The sequence below is a fragment of the Rhamphochromis longiceps genome, linkage group LG4 (genome assembly GCF_057381845.1).
Source record: "Rhamphochromis longiceps isolate RC_006_pf linkage group LG4, R_longiceps_female_GT1.1, whole genome shotgun sequence".
Classification (NCBI taxonomy): Eukaryota; Metazoa; Chordata; class Actinopteri; order Cichliformes; family Cichlidae; genus Rhamphochromis; species Rhamphochromis longiceps.
Genome location: NC_140560.1, coordinates 26,456,720 through 26,470,690, shown reverse-complemented (window position 1 = coordinate 26,470,690; position 13,971 = coordinate 26,456,720). Strand labels below are relative to the sequence as shown.

General features: G+C 40.7%; 1 protein-coding gene across 1 annotated transcript in view; it reads left to right on the top strand.

The window, feature by feature from the left end:
• gcgra (glucagon receptor a) overlaps positions 1–12,518 on the top strand; it is a 52,799-nt gene extending 40,281 nt beyond the window's left edge. Inside the window, exons 4-14 of the mRNA XM_085404148.1 lie at positions 1,984–2,091; positions 2,240–2,340; positions 2,489–2,583; positions 2,697–2,886; positions 5,970–6,129; positions 6,289–6,349; positions 6,847–6,916; positions 9,106–9,194; positions 9,296–9,440; positions 11,470–11,511; positions 11,610–12,518. Of these exons, the coding sequence (XP_085260274.1) occupies positions 1,984–2,091; positions 2,240–2,340; positions 2,489–2,583; positions 2,697–2,886; positions 5,970–6,129; positions 6,289–6,349; positions 6,847–6,916; positions 9,106–9,194; positions 9,296–9,440; positions 11,470–11,511; positions 11,610–11,975 (1,427 nt within the window). The 3' untranslated portion in view covers positions 11,976–12,518. The remainder of the gene's footprint in view (positions 1–1,983; positions 2,092–2,239; positions 2,341–2,488; positions 2,584–2,696; positions 2,887–5,969; positions 6,130–6,288; positions 6,350–6,846; positions 6,917–9,105; positions 9,195–9,295; positions 9,441–11,469; positions 11,512–11,609) is intronic.
• The last annotated feature ends 1,453 nt before the right edge of the window (positions 12,519–13,971 follow it).

Here is a 13,971-nt window from a genome sequence, read left to right as displayed (position 1 = left end):
CCTCCGAAGTCCCACAGGCTAACCAAGCCCGATAGGACTCCTTCTTCAGCCTGGTGGCTCCCTTCACCTCTGGAATCCACCATTTGTTTAGGGGTTACCACCATGACAGGCACCAACCACCTTGCGGCCGCAGCTCAATGCAGCAGCTTCAGCAATGGAGATGCTGAACATGGTCCATTCGGACAATGTCCCCAGTCTCCTGTCACGGTCCGCTGTGACGGACCGAGTGGAGAATGCGTGTAATGGACCCAGGTGCGAACACGAGTGAGCAGACGGGAGTGAGCTTTAACAGAAGGCGAGCCTTTAATATGGCTGAAAACAAGGTGTACAAATACAGCAGGGATAACGTGGCTAAACAGAAACCTGAACTGGGAACAAACGATGATGAGGCTATGGCTTGGAAGACAACAGACCAGGCATGGAAACAGGGAGGGTGGGAACACAGACGACGCGACGCAGACTGTATGAAACACAGAGACTAAATACACATGAGGGATGATCAGGGGAAGTGACCACACATGGGAACGCAGCTGACACACATGAACTTAACGACAGGACAGGAGGAGTAAAACTGAATACACTGACAGTGAATGCAGGCCTTCAAAGTAAAACAGGAAACATGAGACATGAACCGGGGAGACGTAGTACAGGGGGAGGTGACATAACTGACAGCATGAACTTGACAGTACAAGACACACAGACATAAACACACGAAGGGCAAGGGAGACGTAATGCAGGGGTGATATATACAAATGGCTGGACTACCTTAGAGAACCTAAACAAATAATAAACATCAAAATAGGCTAAGCATAACACACTGGGTCACACGACCCAGGACCATGACAGTCTCCCTCTAAAATGCTGGTGATGCTCTGCCGGAGGTGTGCGTTGAAGATCTCACGGACTGGGGCCTCTGCTAGGCGTCCCATATGATCTTTCTCTTAGTATTTAGGCATGAACACAACGCCGACAGCCCAAGGCAAAGATGAAACCAGCACAAAGAGACTTTAAAGCAATTGTAATGAAGGAAAAGGAGAAGGAATAGGGAGGTCCTTTTCCATCAGGCTAAATGAAATAAATATAAAGGGGCCGTGGTAGCTAAGGGGTATGAAACTCAAGAGCAACTACTTCAGTAAACACATTAGCTAGATGGTAACTATAATAGTTTGCTCTTTAGAATTCAAAGCAGACATTTTAGAGTTGAGTTGGGCTATGACAGTGAACCAACAGAAAGGTATTATAACCTTTTAATGCAAAACTATTAATTATAACCACTTCAGCAAAATATGCAACATTTCGGAGCAATGTAAATGCGACAGTAAGAGATATTTGTATGATTTGCAAACACATTGTTGAGAAAAGCCTTTTAATGTTGCAGAACAGGTAACAGCTTGCTCACCAGTCCATGAGGCGGCAGCGATTTCCTCTCCAGTCATACATTTACTACACCATGCTCACTTTCTGCTCATGCTTAGTAAAAAGCAGCTCCCATCTGCAAAATGTTTAACTACACGCTAAACGCTACCCTTCAGTCGCATTAAAGACCGTTATCATGTTTTATGCTCGCTGGTTAGTGCAGCAGATTGCTCCAACTTTCAGAAAGGCTGCTTCCCACACTGCATGCAAAATCACACCACTTTGCAGCACTTACATACCTTTCCTGTCACCCTCCATTAGCGTAAGAGCAGCTTAGCCTATACATCACTTCACGAACACCCATCTCTCCGTATAGTTAATGTTGTTTTGGTCCTCTGTTCTGAAACACGATTGAAGACGTGATATACTGTAAGTAGGAGGTCAGGACTCTGAAGTCAAGCTAACTTGCCCTGATGTTTACATAATAGCTACTAGCAGCAATCATTCCAAATATATAATATATAATTAATTTTTACTACATTCTGCAAGTTTTAGACTCTCAGGGTTAGTCTGTGGTTTCTCAGCATATATATTGTGATGTTATGGTTTTTTTTTGTTTAATCACAGACCTCGTGTGCAACAGGACTTTTAACAATTATGCCTGTTGGCCCGATGGACTCCCTAACACTACTGTTGTTGTGCCATGCCCGTGGTATTTGCCATGGCACCGTAAAGGTAAGAGATGTGTGAGTTTTTGGCCATACACAATATTTCAGACATGCTCATGCCAGGTCACTTAAAATGCCCTGCAGAGAAGGACAGCTGCCTATGACTGGACTTCTCAGTAAATCACAGAGGTCTGTTTCTGTGTGTGTGTGCGTAGTTCAGCATGGCGTGGTGTATCAGGAATGTGATGTGAATGGCCAGTGGGTGACTACATATAATACCAGCGAGTGTGATTCTCATGAACAAGCACCACATCTGGTAAGAATAGTCTTTTTTTATTCTATTTGATCTGAAAGCATTAGATATAGCTGAGAGAAGCTAAAGAATAAAGAAATTTTGTCTAATTTTACTATAAATAAAAAATAAAAATGAAAAAGATTTAACAAACGTGAGCTCTGATCTGCAGCAGTACTATGTCCATATTCGGATCATGTACACGGTGGGCTATTCCTTATCCCTGGTGGCTTTAGTGTTGGCTCTTGGCATCCTCATATTCTTTAGGTAATAATCATTTACACCTTAAATCATTTCAAGCACATTTTAAGAGAGCAAAACCAGATGATTGATACACCAACAGATTACCTCTTGGATGATTGTTGCTTCTCCTTCATCAGGAAACTCCACTGCATGAGGAACAACATCCACATGAATCTTTTTGCCTCTTTCATCCTGCGAGCTTTGTCTGTCCTCATCAAAGATGCTCTGTTCGAAACCAGCCACATAGCACAGGGCCTGAACAGAGACGAGGAGCAGGGATTCCCCCCTGCATCTATAGCTCCAATAGAGCTGCTGGTCAACAACGAGGTCAGTTTTGCTCTTCATATTTAACAGTGATCACCAAAGACTTAACACAGGTGGAAATGAGACAAATGTTTTCTTATTTGTGATCTTTCTATTATTATTTTTTGATTAGCTGATAAATTAAAAGTGCAAAACAGTTCTGGATCTAGGTTCTGATCGTTATAGTATGTTCACAATGTGTCATAAAGGTAAATGTTGAGCTCTATAAGAACAAAAATCCTGATTCTGTTTAAAGGATTCATATATGCGCTCATTAGACAATTTGTTTAGTACTTACTAGTACCACTGCCTAAGTTTCCTGTTCTTAACTGACAGAAGTGGTACCCAGTGTGGCCCATCTGCTTCTGGTTTCGGCATGTCATACATTCAGAGATGCTCTTCTGTCTGGCTTGGTTGTAATGAGTGGTTATTTAAGTAACAGTTGCTTTCCTACACTGAAAAAAAGGCCATGTTGGATTTACTTGATTCAATAGTGGACATTGGTTGCACACAAATGTTTTGCTTTGGCAGAAACTTAAACAACTGAGTTAAATCAACACAACTTTTTCATATTCAGTAAACCGGTGCATTTTGTGTTCATAAATCGCGATTGAAACATGTTCAGATGAAGTATGTTGAGATCTTGGAATATTTTAATCCTTCACAATTTTGTCATTTTATTTCAACACTATTCAATAACTTTTACCCCAATACTACTTGGTCACTTAAATACTACTTGCTGTCTTCATATTACATAATGTTCAACAAAGTCCTGATCCTGGTTACCATAAAAATTGAATGGGTCTTCAACAACTACCATCCTTCTTTATCCTGGTTGCAGGAGGGCTGTGAAACAACCCTGAAGTGATAGGTTACGGTGCAGGGTACACCCTGGACAGCTGACCAGTCTATCACATAGAAACAAACAACCATTTACACTTACATTCACAGGTAATTTAGAATTACCAGTTAACCCTAACTCTAATAACCTCATACCGAAACCAGAATACCCAGAGAGAAACCTGCAAACTAGCCAGAATGTGGATTTGAACACAGGACCTTCTTACTGTGAAGCAACAGCACTAACCACCATGCCAACAATCTAGGAAATGTAGGAAAGCTATGATTTCCTGTATTTGATGCAGAATTTTTTTGTTTTTGTAATAATCCACAATAAATAGCAATAGCATGCACGTGGTGCGTGTGTAGTTGTCTGCCTCTTATAACTCCAGTGATTTTCCTGCAGTTTGAAATCTTGTGCGATCTTGTGAATTTCATGAGTTCAGCAACTAACCACTCTTACTAGATTGTATCATGTCGTCTCAACAAGAACAAATTAAGTTTTTGAATTTCGTACAGATTCTTCATGATTTAATTACGTTCATAGAAACATGAAATTACTGTGTTCAAATTACAAGTTAGACTTTTTTAATGTAACAACCACCCAATTTACTTTTTTTGGTATACTAAAAAAAGTAGAGGTGGCTGCTCGACTTGACTGAGATGGATGCCTTCCTGAAACCACGATCTAAAGAGCGCGAGTCTGAAACCCGTGCAGTGTCGCGGGATTTAACATTGATATATTATTGACTTACTTCACTTGAACATGATATGAACAATTTAATCTAGCCTCTCTGCATATCATGTAGTTTCTACACTATGTAGTTACACTTAACTTTAAAGCATGAGGCACTTGTGTTAAATACACGCAAGATGCTTACGTAAATCCAAGAGCTGGCCAAACAATTTTTTTCAGTGTATCAGCTTTCTGACTGAAAAAGCAGACTAGACCAGTGTGATCAGATGAGATGAGATATTTGAGCCATCTTATGACATTCAGAGATGGACCTGCTTTTGTATTTTGGATCATTGTCCTGCTTGAGAACCCAAGTGCACTTCAGCTTGAGGTCACGAACAGATGGCAGCAAAACAGCCCCAGACCATCACACTACCACCACCATATTTTACTGTTGGTATGATGTTCCTTTTCTGAAATGCAGTGTTTATGTCTGCCGTTACTTTTACAGCAGACATAATGGGACTGAAACCTTTCAAAAAGTTTAGCTTTCTCTTATGGGTATCATCCAGATGTTTTGTTTTTTTTTGGCAAATATAAGATGAACCTTTGTGTTCTTTTTGATGTGGTTTTCTCCTTGAACTCTCCCTTCGGTGCCATTTTCCCCCAGTCTCCTTCCTATGGCTGAATCATGAACTCTGAACTTAACTGAGACATGTGAAGCCTGTGGTTCTTTAATGTTGTTCTGGGTTATTTTGTGATCTCCTGGATGAGTCATCAATGTGCTTTTGGAGCCGGTCATTCCTGGGAAGGTTAACCACTGTTCCAAGTTTTCCCCATGTGTAAATAATGACTCTCACAGTGATTCACTGGAGTCCTGGAGCCTTGGAAATGGCTCTGAACCCTTTCCAGGCTGATAGATGTCAGTGACTTTGTTTCTCAGGTGTTTCTTTAGATTGTAGCATGATGCGTTGCTTTTGGGGATCTTTTAACCTGTTTCACTTTGTCAGACAGGTTCTATGTAAGTAATTTCCTGATTCAGCAGGTCTGCCAGTAATCATGTCTGAGCCTGTTTAGTGAAACTGAACTCAGCTTCCCAAAAAAAGAGATTAATCACAGTTAATTCATGATGTAACAAGAGGGTCAATTACTTTTTCACACAGGACCAGTGCCAATTTTCTTCCTTAATCAATAAAATCTTTATTTAAAAACTGCATTTTGCATTTACTTATCTCTGTCTAATATCCACATTATATTTAATTGTTTTTAATCTCAAAACAGTTACAGCTAAAAAGGCTTTAATTGATTACTTATGTTAGTCAAGCAAGTGAGGAGTCTCACCAACACAACAAAGATGAGAGACTGCATACATGACCAAAATAAAATACGTTTACTGTGGAAGAGATACATATATAAAAGGAGGATCATGTGCGCTGGGTTGTCACAGATGGCTGAAATTGGGTTTAAAGTTGCTGCTGTTGTAAAATCTTACCTCTGTGGGCACAGAGCCTGAATCTCACATCGGCTAAATAATGTGTCAGGCGACTCCTCTCGGCAGTGTAAAATATGTGATATTAAACTTTTCTTGCAGACAATGGTCAGCTGTCGCATTGCCATGGTTATGATGCAGTATAGTATCATGGCTAACAGCTACTGGTTGCTGGTGGAAGGCATCTACCTCCACAACCTCCTGGTCATCACTGTGTTTACGGAGAGGAACTACTTCAAAATTTACCAGTGCATCGGTTGGGGTGAGCTGGCCTGAATCTGTGAAGTCATAAGTCAGGGGGTGCAAGTCAATTATGTGTTATACGATACTTTTTGAATTGAGCCAAATGAAGTAAGAGCATACAAATTGTCAAGTGCTAATTGGCTGTTTTGCATTTAGACATCTCTTGTTTTTTTCACAGGTACCCCATTAATATTCCTTGTGCCATGGGTGGCGATTAAATACCTGTATGAAAATCAGGAGTAAGTTTCCCTCTCTTTCCCTCTTCCCTGTTCTCCAGGTTGTTTAACAAGGGTGGAAACCTGCCAACGAGTTTAAATTTTAGCTTGTAACATTTGTATCAGGACACCATGTCAAAAAAAAGTCAGCAGATTGTCTTTCTCCAAAAATCTTGATGCTTGCGGTTAATTTAACACACAATTTACTACATGAAGGATTGGCTGCAATTCAACTTTTCACACGTTTTATCTCCTGCTGGATGCCAGTCTGGTTTAACAGCTGTGTTTGCACATTCTTAATATTTCATGTTAGCTTTCAGCAGGACGCCAAATATTCTGGAGTAAGGAGTAAATGAAGTGCTTTTAAGGTCACACTGTGCTCTTATGTAAAGTCTTAAAAGCCTTAACAACATGTTTTACAGTGTGAGCCGTGTCCACAAGCGTTCTAGTAAAATAGAGGAAATATGTCAGGTGGTCTCTCACTGATATTTCATTCAGTGCTTTTCTTTCATTCTTTTCAGTTGCTGGGAGCAAAATATAAACATGAAATACTGGTGGATCATACGCGCTCCGATACTGGCAGCTGTTATGGTAATTTTGTCGTCGTCCTCCTCCTCGTTATGTGTCTTCGCATCTTGTTATGCCATGTCCTTTTTTTAACATTTCAATTATTTCTGCATGTAAACGTTAATGGGAAAAAAGCAGCTTCGCCTTAAAGTGGTATATGACTGTGAATCAAGCATTTCCAGCTATTTTTATCCCCCACTGGTGCACCGTTAAATATTAAACACACCTCTTTTATTCATGTTGTATTAAAGGTAAGATGTGCTTCACCCAGAACTTCTGTGAAGCCTGTCAGGACTCAAAGATTTGTGGATTAAATCTAATTAATATTTGCATTGTGACCAGCTCTGCATACTCTCTTCATCCTGTCACCAGGACTTTTATTAGACATGTGTTCTGCAAAGGTCACTTCTAAGCGTTTACACAAGTCCAATTTGTCGTGGCTCTTAAGTGAGGCCAGACATCCTGGCACTTTCCATGCATTTATCGTCCAGCTAAGTGACCTGTATCCCACAGGAATTCCTGTGTTTGAGTTCCTGTTGAAATGGGAGGGCTGGTCCCAATTTCACTGTTTCCCTCTTTATCTTGGTCCCACCATTCTCAAACTGCACGACACAGTAGAAAACTACACTGTAGTATTCACATTAATTGTGTGTGTGTAGTGTGTGCGTGTTAGACTGCTCCAGGTGTTACAGATATTTTGACAATTACAGCAATTTCATTCAAGTCTGTGCAAACATAGAACTACAGATATGCATATGTAGATAAATATGTAGGTGGTTTAATACGCAGTGGGCTGCCAGATTTAGCCAGCCTATAGTTAGCTTAGCATCTGTTATATACACTCGCCGGCCACTTTGATACAGCATCGTGGCATAAACTTTGTACTTCAAACTGAGCATCAGAATGGAAAAGACAAGTGATTTAAGTGATGCTGAATGCACCAAGTTGTCGGTACCGTGCAGGCTGGTCCGAGTATTTCACCTACAATCATCTCTATGGTTTACAGCAGCGGTCCCCAACCCCCAGTTCACAGACTGGTACCGGTCCGTGAGTCGTTTCTAGTATGATTCAGCATCGTTTGAGGCTCGGGTGTGAAATGTATGGTTTTATGGGGTTTTAGTGTTATTTTGTTATCGTTTTTATCGTTAACTCGGTTTTCCTGGGTCTTTTCACGTGTGTTATGAATAAAGCTTCTTTTTTCGGTACCGGTACTAGTTTTATTTTGTTGTATTTATCCGCGACACCTTAAAGGCCAGTCCGTGAAAATATTGTCGGGCATAAACTGGTCCGTGGCGCAAAAAAGGTTGGGGACCGCTGGTTTACAGAGCGATCAAAAAAATAGATATATATTTTCAGTTTGGACCCCTTACTACCAAATGATCATCATTTAAATACCACAACCTGCCTGAGCATTGTTGTCAACTATGCTTATCCCTTTATCACCACACTGTACCCATCACCTGATGGCTGCTTCCAGCAGGATAACTTGGCATGTGGAGGAATAGGAGATTTACATCATGGATGTGCAACTAACATGGACCAAAATCTCGGAGGAATCTTTTCAGGGCTGTGTTGAATCTATGCCATGATGAATTAAAACACTTCTATATTGGCTCTAAAGTGATATTAGTAAGATGTACCTAATGAAATGGCCAGTAAGTGCATATTAATATTGATTAACAATTTATCATGGCTATGGTTAAGCTCCTTTTTTAAATATTACAAGTTACCGTATGGTTTAAATGTTGAATAATTGTGCAGCGTTACACAGTTCCGTTCACCATTAAATTCTCATGCCAGTACATACTGGGCTGCTGATATAACAATCCGTGACAGAAATCAAATGCACGCATTAGGTCCAAGCACCACAAATTACCCATGACAAATTATTTTAAAATATTAAAGGTCACATCATAAGTGATTTCATCAGGAGAACACCTACTGTTGTCTGAAATGCCAGCTGTTATGAAAGGGTTTCCCAATGTGCTTGAAAACACTTTTTTGCACAGCTATTGGGACTAATGCTGATCCTTTGTGATATTTGTAACTCGGATTTCTTCCATTTCTCTCATTAATCACAATTTTTCTGGGCCTGTATGCATCTGGAAGATCCATCTCCACTGTACTGGAGAAAGATGAGCTTTATGATGGTATCTTTTGCATAATATAAGTAAACTATTTCCAGTAACACCGTCTTTCTCTGTCTCTTACAGATCAACTTCCTTATCTTCATCCATATCATCAAAATTCTCGTGTCAAAGCTCCGAGCACACCAAATGAGATACACAGACTATAAGTTTCGGTGAGTGTGAATATGATGTTGTTTTTCTATTGATTTGCGTTTTTTTTCTCTCTACTTAGTCTTTGCTTTCTCTCCTTTGTCTCTCCTTTCCTCCGTCCCAGGTTGGCTAAGTCAACGCTAACTTTGATCCCGCTGCTCGGGATCCATAATGTGGTCTTTATCTTCGCAACAGATGAGTCCACCAGTGGCAGCATCGGCTTGCGTCTCACCAGGCTCTTCTCTGACCTCTTCTTCTCCTCCTTCCAGGTTGGACTTTAACAACAAATGACTGTCAGTCATGAACTTTGAAACATGTTTATTTTTTCACAACACTATTTCTAGTATGATTCAGCATCATTAATCACCTTAAGGAGAGTGGTGTGCCTCAGGACAGTGAATTAAGCCATCTCTGGTTTCAATGAAAGTTATTGTTAAAGCTTTATGTGGTGTAATAATTCACCTCAGCTGTCCTTGCATAAGTACAGAACAGGAAAAGAAAATACACACCTCAAACCATCAAAAACGGTTACGGTTTGTCTGAGATGCACACAATACAGCCTTCATGCTACAGCTGTGCCAAGAATGGATGCCAAGGCGTAATGGTCCAGAAAGGCAAAGTCCACATATGGAGTGTCACGGCTGCACAGCAGTCGTGTGGTGAATTGAGAAAAGGATCCAAGATGCAGGCACTGACTGGGGTGCGAGTGAAAATTTATTTGCAGAGGTGATAAAGTGACAAAACAGGAAGAGCAGAGCGGGGAGTAAACAAACCTAAACTGGGAAAACTAAAGAACAAAACTTAAACCAGACACTCACGGGAGGAGGAGCGAAATGCACAAAGAGAGATGGCAGAGAGACGCAGAATGAATACCAGGTAACAGAATAATGCAGACTGACATGGAGTTAAACAGACGACGCGACAGAGAGCACAGGAAAACACAGGGCTTAAATACACGGGGAGTAATCAGGGAATGGGCCACAGGAGGGAGACACAGCTGGGAGCAATAAGGCTAACGAGACAGGGGAGAGGTAAAACTGAACACACTGACATGAGACATGAACTTTCAGAATAAAACAGGAAACTAACAGACACAGAGAACCAGACCGGACACTGAACTTGACAGGCAGACTCATGAGCAGACACAATAACACCATGGACAGACAGAGGGAACACAGAGAAGTGGAAGCAGGCAGGCAAAGAACAGAAACCTAACAAATGGCAAAATCACAACAGAATACACACTCTGAATGAACAAAAGCACAAGGAACACAAAACACTGAGTCCTCAGACTCAGGACCATGACATGGAGGCACTTCGGGTGGCAGTTGCTGGTAGGTTTTCAAGGCAGGAGGTCATGATTCACATCCAGTTTTTCTCTGATTTGTTTAGGTATCAGTTACTGCTTGATACCAAAAAGGTGAGGTTTAGGGGAGAGAATTGTGATTTGGGCTTAAATATAGCCCTCAACGCTTTCCATGGAAAACTACTTGGTAATACATGGTACTCAGTGCCTAGGAACTGGCAATTTGTCCGGGTTGTTTCACCTCTCACCCTGTGACAGCTCGTGAACTCACACAAAACTCACACAAACTGATTGATTGATGGAAACTAGTTAATTTAATTTTGTGCTTGCCAAGTAGTCCTGATCAAGGGTGAATGGGTGTTATCAATATCAAGTGTTTGTGTGGAGAGATGTGACAAAAGGGTTAAAACAGCAATTTTAAGGCTTGTTTTTTGTAAGTTAACAAATGTTAGCTTAACAAGATTAAATGTCCGAACTGTAACAGCATCTGAATCACAGTTAGAAATATGTTGTGGGCTACTAAAAAATAATAAAACTAATAATAATCTTGCATAATTGTCTCTCTCTGCTTCTGTGAGTTTTCCATCTCTGAGACAGTCGTGATGTGCTGTAATATTTGTGTGTCAGAAGAGATTAAATTAATGCACTATGAGCACTGCTAAATGACTTTGTCACACAGTGACATAATTAGAGTGACCTTTAGGCACTGGAAACAGATATGACAGATGACCAACAGACAGAGCAAAAGAGAATTTCAAAGTCAAAAGATGGCAAACATAGCTGTGAGGCTTACATCTTAAGACAGATGTTACTCAAAGGCACTTGTGGTTTATTTTAAAGAAGCAAACTTGCAGTTTCTGCCTGGATTGTGGTGCATATATTAGAAGACATTCAGTTTCATGTTTTCATAGCTGCAGAGTAGCATGTAAGTGAATATTGTGGGTGAAAATGGCTAGTAGACAGAATGAAATCAGTATTGTTTGTCTTCACAGGGTCTCCTGGTGGCAATCTTGTACTGCTTTGTCAACAAAGAAGTGAGCCATCTCGATTGCACAACAAATACACCATCTTCACCATCTTCAGATGTTCGAAGCTTTGTAGTGTCTACTTTATGTCTCTGCTGTCTCCCCAGGTGCAGTCTGAGATCCTGAAGAAGTGGAAGCGCTGGAAGCTAGGGAGGAACATTGAGGAGGAGTACCGCCACACCTATAGCAATACCCCAAACACAAAAACAACCAGTCTCTTAAACCACGCCCCTCGAATGCCTCACCTCCCAGACATCGCCAAAACCACCGCCCCAGTCTGTAGCCCCGAGGAGAGGCACATGCTCGTCGCTAGCAACCAAAATGGCATGGTCAACAGTACGGAGGAAGGGAAGTGTGCCTCACTGCTGCACGAGGGGACCATCAGTAACTATATCCTGGTAGAGGACATCAGCATTACTGACAAGCTGCAGTGTTACGAAGTGCAGAAAGAGAACGTGGAGAGCCACCTGTGAAAGCTACTGGGACTACTTAAAAAAGGAAGTTGGATGGCTTTGGGCTCTCATCGTGCTCTGACAGACTGACCTGCTCAGCTGTAAAGAGTCAAGTTAATGGTGTCACTTTTCAGGTCGGCCCTCAGAGATCTGCGTCACTGGAGAGCTGTCGCCACAGTCTGAGAGGAGGATCAGGAAGGGCATCCACGCTGACATTTCGAATGTGCTGCGAGTCTCGTGAACGGATTAGTTTAGATGTTTTTTAGCACAGAATAATAAGCTGCTGCATGCTGAACAATTTTTGCAACAGCATCCCGAGGCAGATAAGCCACGGAAGATCGTAATGACATACCAAACATGAAACCTGAAGTAACAAAAAAATAAATAAATAAACCCCAACTGTAAAGGTCACAGGGTCCTTGCTTGAGCCTCTGCTTTAACTTATCCTATCTATCAAATTTCTGGTACTAAAGTTTAAATACAAAGAGAGCATTGAACTGAATACACACAAAAAAGACTACAAAATATACAAAATAACATGTAGGTAGGAACAGATGGGAAACCTTTTTTCACACACATATATATATATATATATATATATATATATATATATATATATATATATATATATATATATATATATATATATATATATATATATATATATATATATATATATATATGCTTTGCTCTAATATCTGTAAATGTTTTCCTGTCTATGTGATTTAGATGAAAATGTGCAGAAAAAAAAGAAAAATTCTGTTGACTATACCTCAAACAATATGGTGACCACAGTGTTGTTCAAGTGACCTCATTCAGGGCTCATGGGAAACTGGCAGCTGCTGTCCCCAGGTCCTTCTCGTCTTGCGTGTGGACATTAAAGGAGGTCAAGCGATGGTATAGGATCAATTATAAATAAGCTAAAATCATCATCACTTGACTTTCTTATGTCTTTTAGATTAAAATACATCTTTTTTATATTAGTTGAATACTGCTGATTGCTATTGTTGCAGCTGTTTAAACTTGCCGTGTATGTTTTAAGGTGATAGTCGAATTCCTTTGCCACTACACGCATTTCCTTTTCTACCTTTTGCCATCAAGATGTTGTCTGAATGACATGCCTCGCCCCTGAATCCAGGGTGGTTATCCAATCAAGGATAAAAATACACAGACCTTTACGGCCTGTAAAGGTGTGACTCCAGCATTGTTCCTAAATATGGCGCGTCACCCCTGGCACGAGGACGGTCTTGGGACTTCATGCATGAAGACTGCGTAAATTTTGCAAGCTTAACTTAAGAGTTGTGTGAATAATCACTCTACGGTGCCATCGTGTCAGACGAAAACGTCTTTGCTAATAACTGCTAGTGACTGGATTCGCCAAGTAACCATACCAACAGAGTCTAATGCGTACCATGTCTGCAGTGGCTGTGAACACTTTTGAACAAAACTCTGCACCACAAAAGCTGAACAAGCATGCTTTGGAGTGGCAAACAAAGCTAATCAGACAGTGGTACATTTGTGTCTGATAGCATTTATTTTCAAAGAAGGGAAGCAACCTGCAGAGCAGAAATGAATATCTGAATTGCTGAAACCTTTTGCCAGAACTAACTGAACTTGACTTTATATGTATCTATTTGCACAATGTTAATTTATAATTGGTAGATACTATGTCTCTCTATATATGTGTTTATACAGGTGATTTTATTTGATTGCAGTCCATATTTCCCACGCATGTCTTTGAGTGGGTAGTGTGTATTTTCAGGGTATGAATGTGTGTAGTTTCAGTATTCCAGATTTGTGGATGTAAGATGAATAATGGGCTGCTGGCAAAGGTTTGATAGAAACCAGTGCAAGTGGCTTGACATAGAGCACAGAGGTCAGAGGTTAGTATGAGTCAGTCTCCCTCTAGCATATACAGTAAAGCACCACAGGACATTCCCAAACACCATGCCTGTATAAGGCAAGAAGTAGACACAGCTCTCTGTTTTATTATGGAAACTACTCTCATTGTGATTCC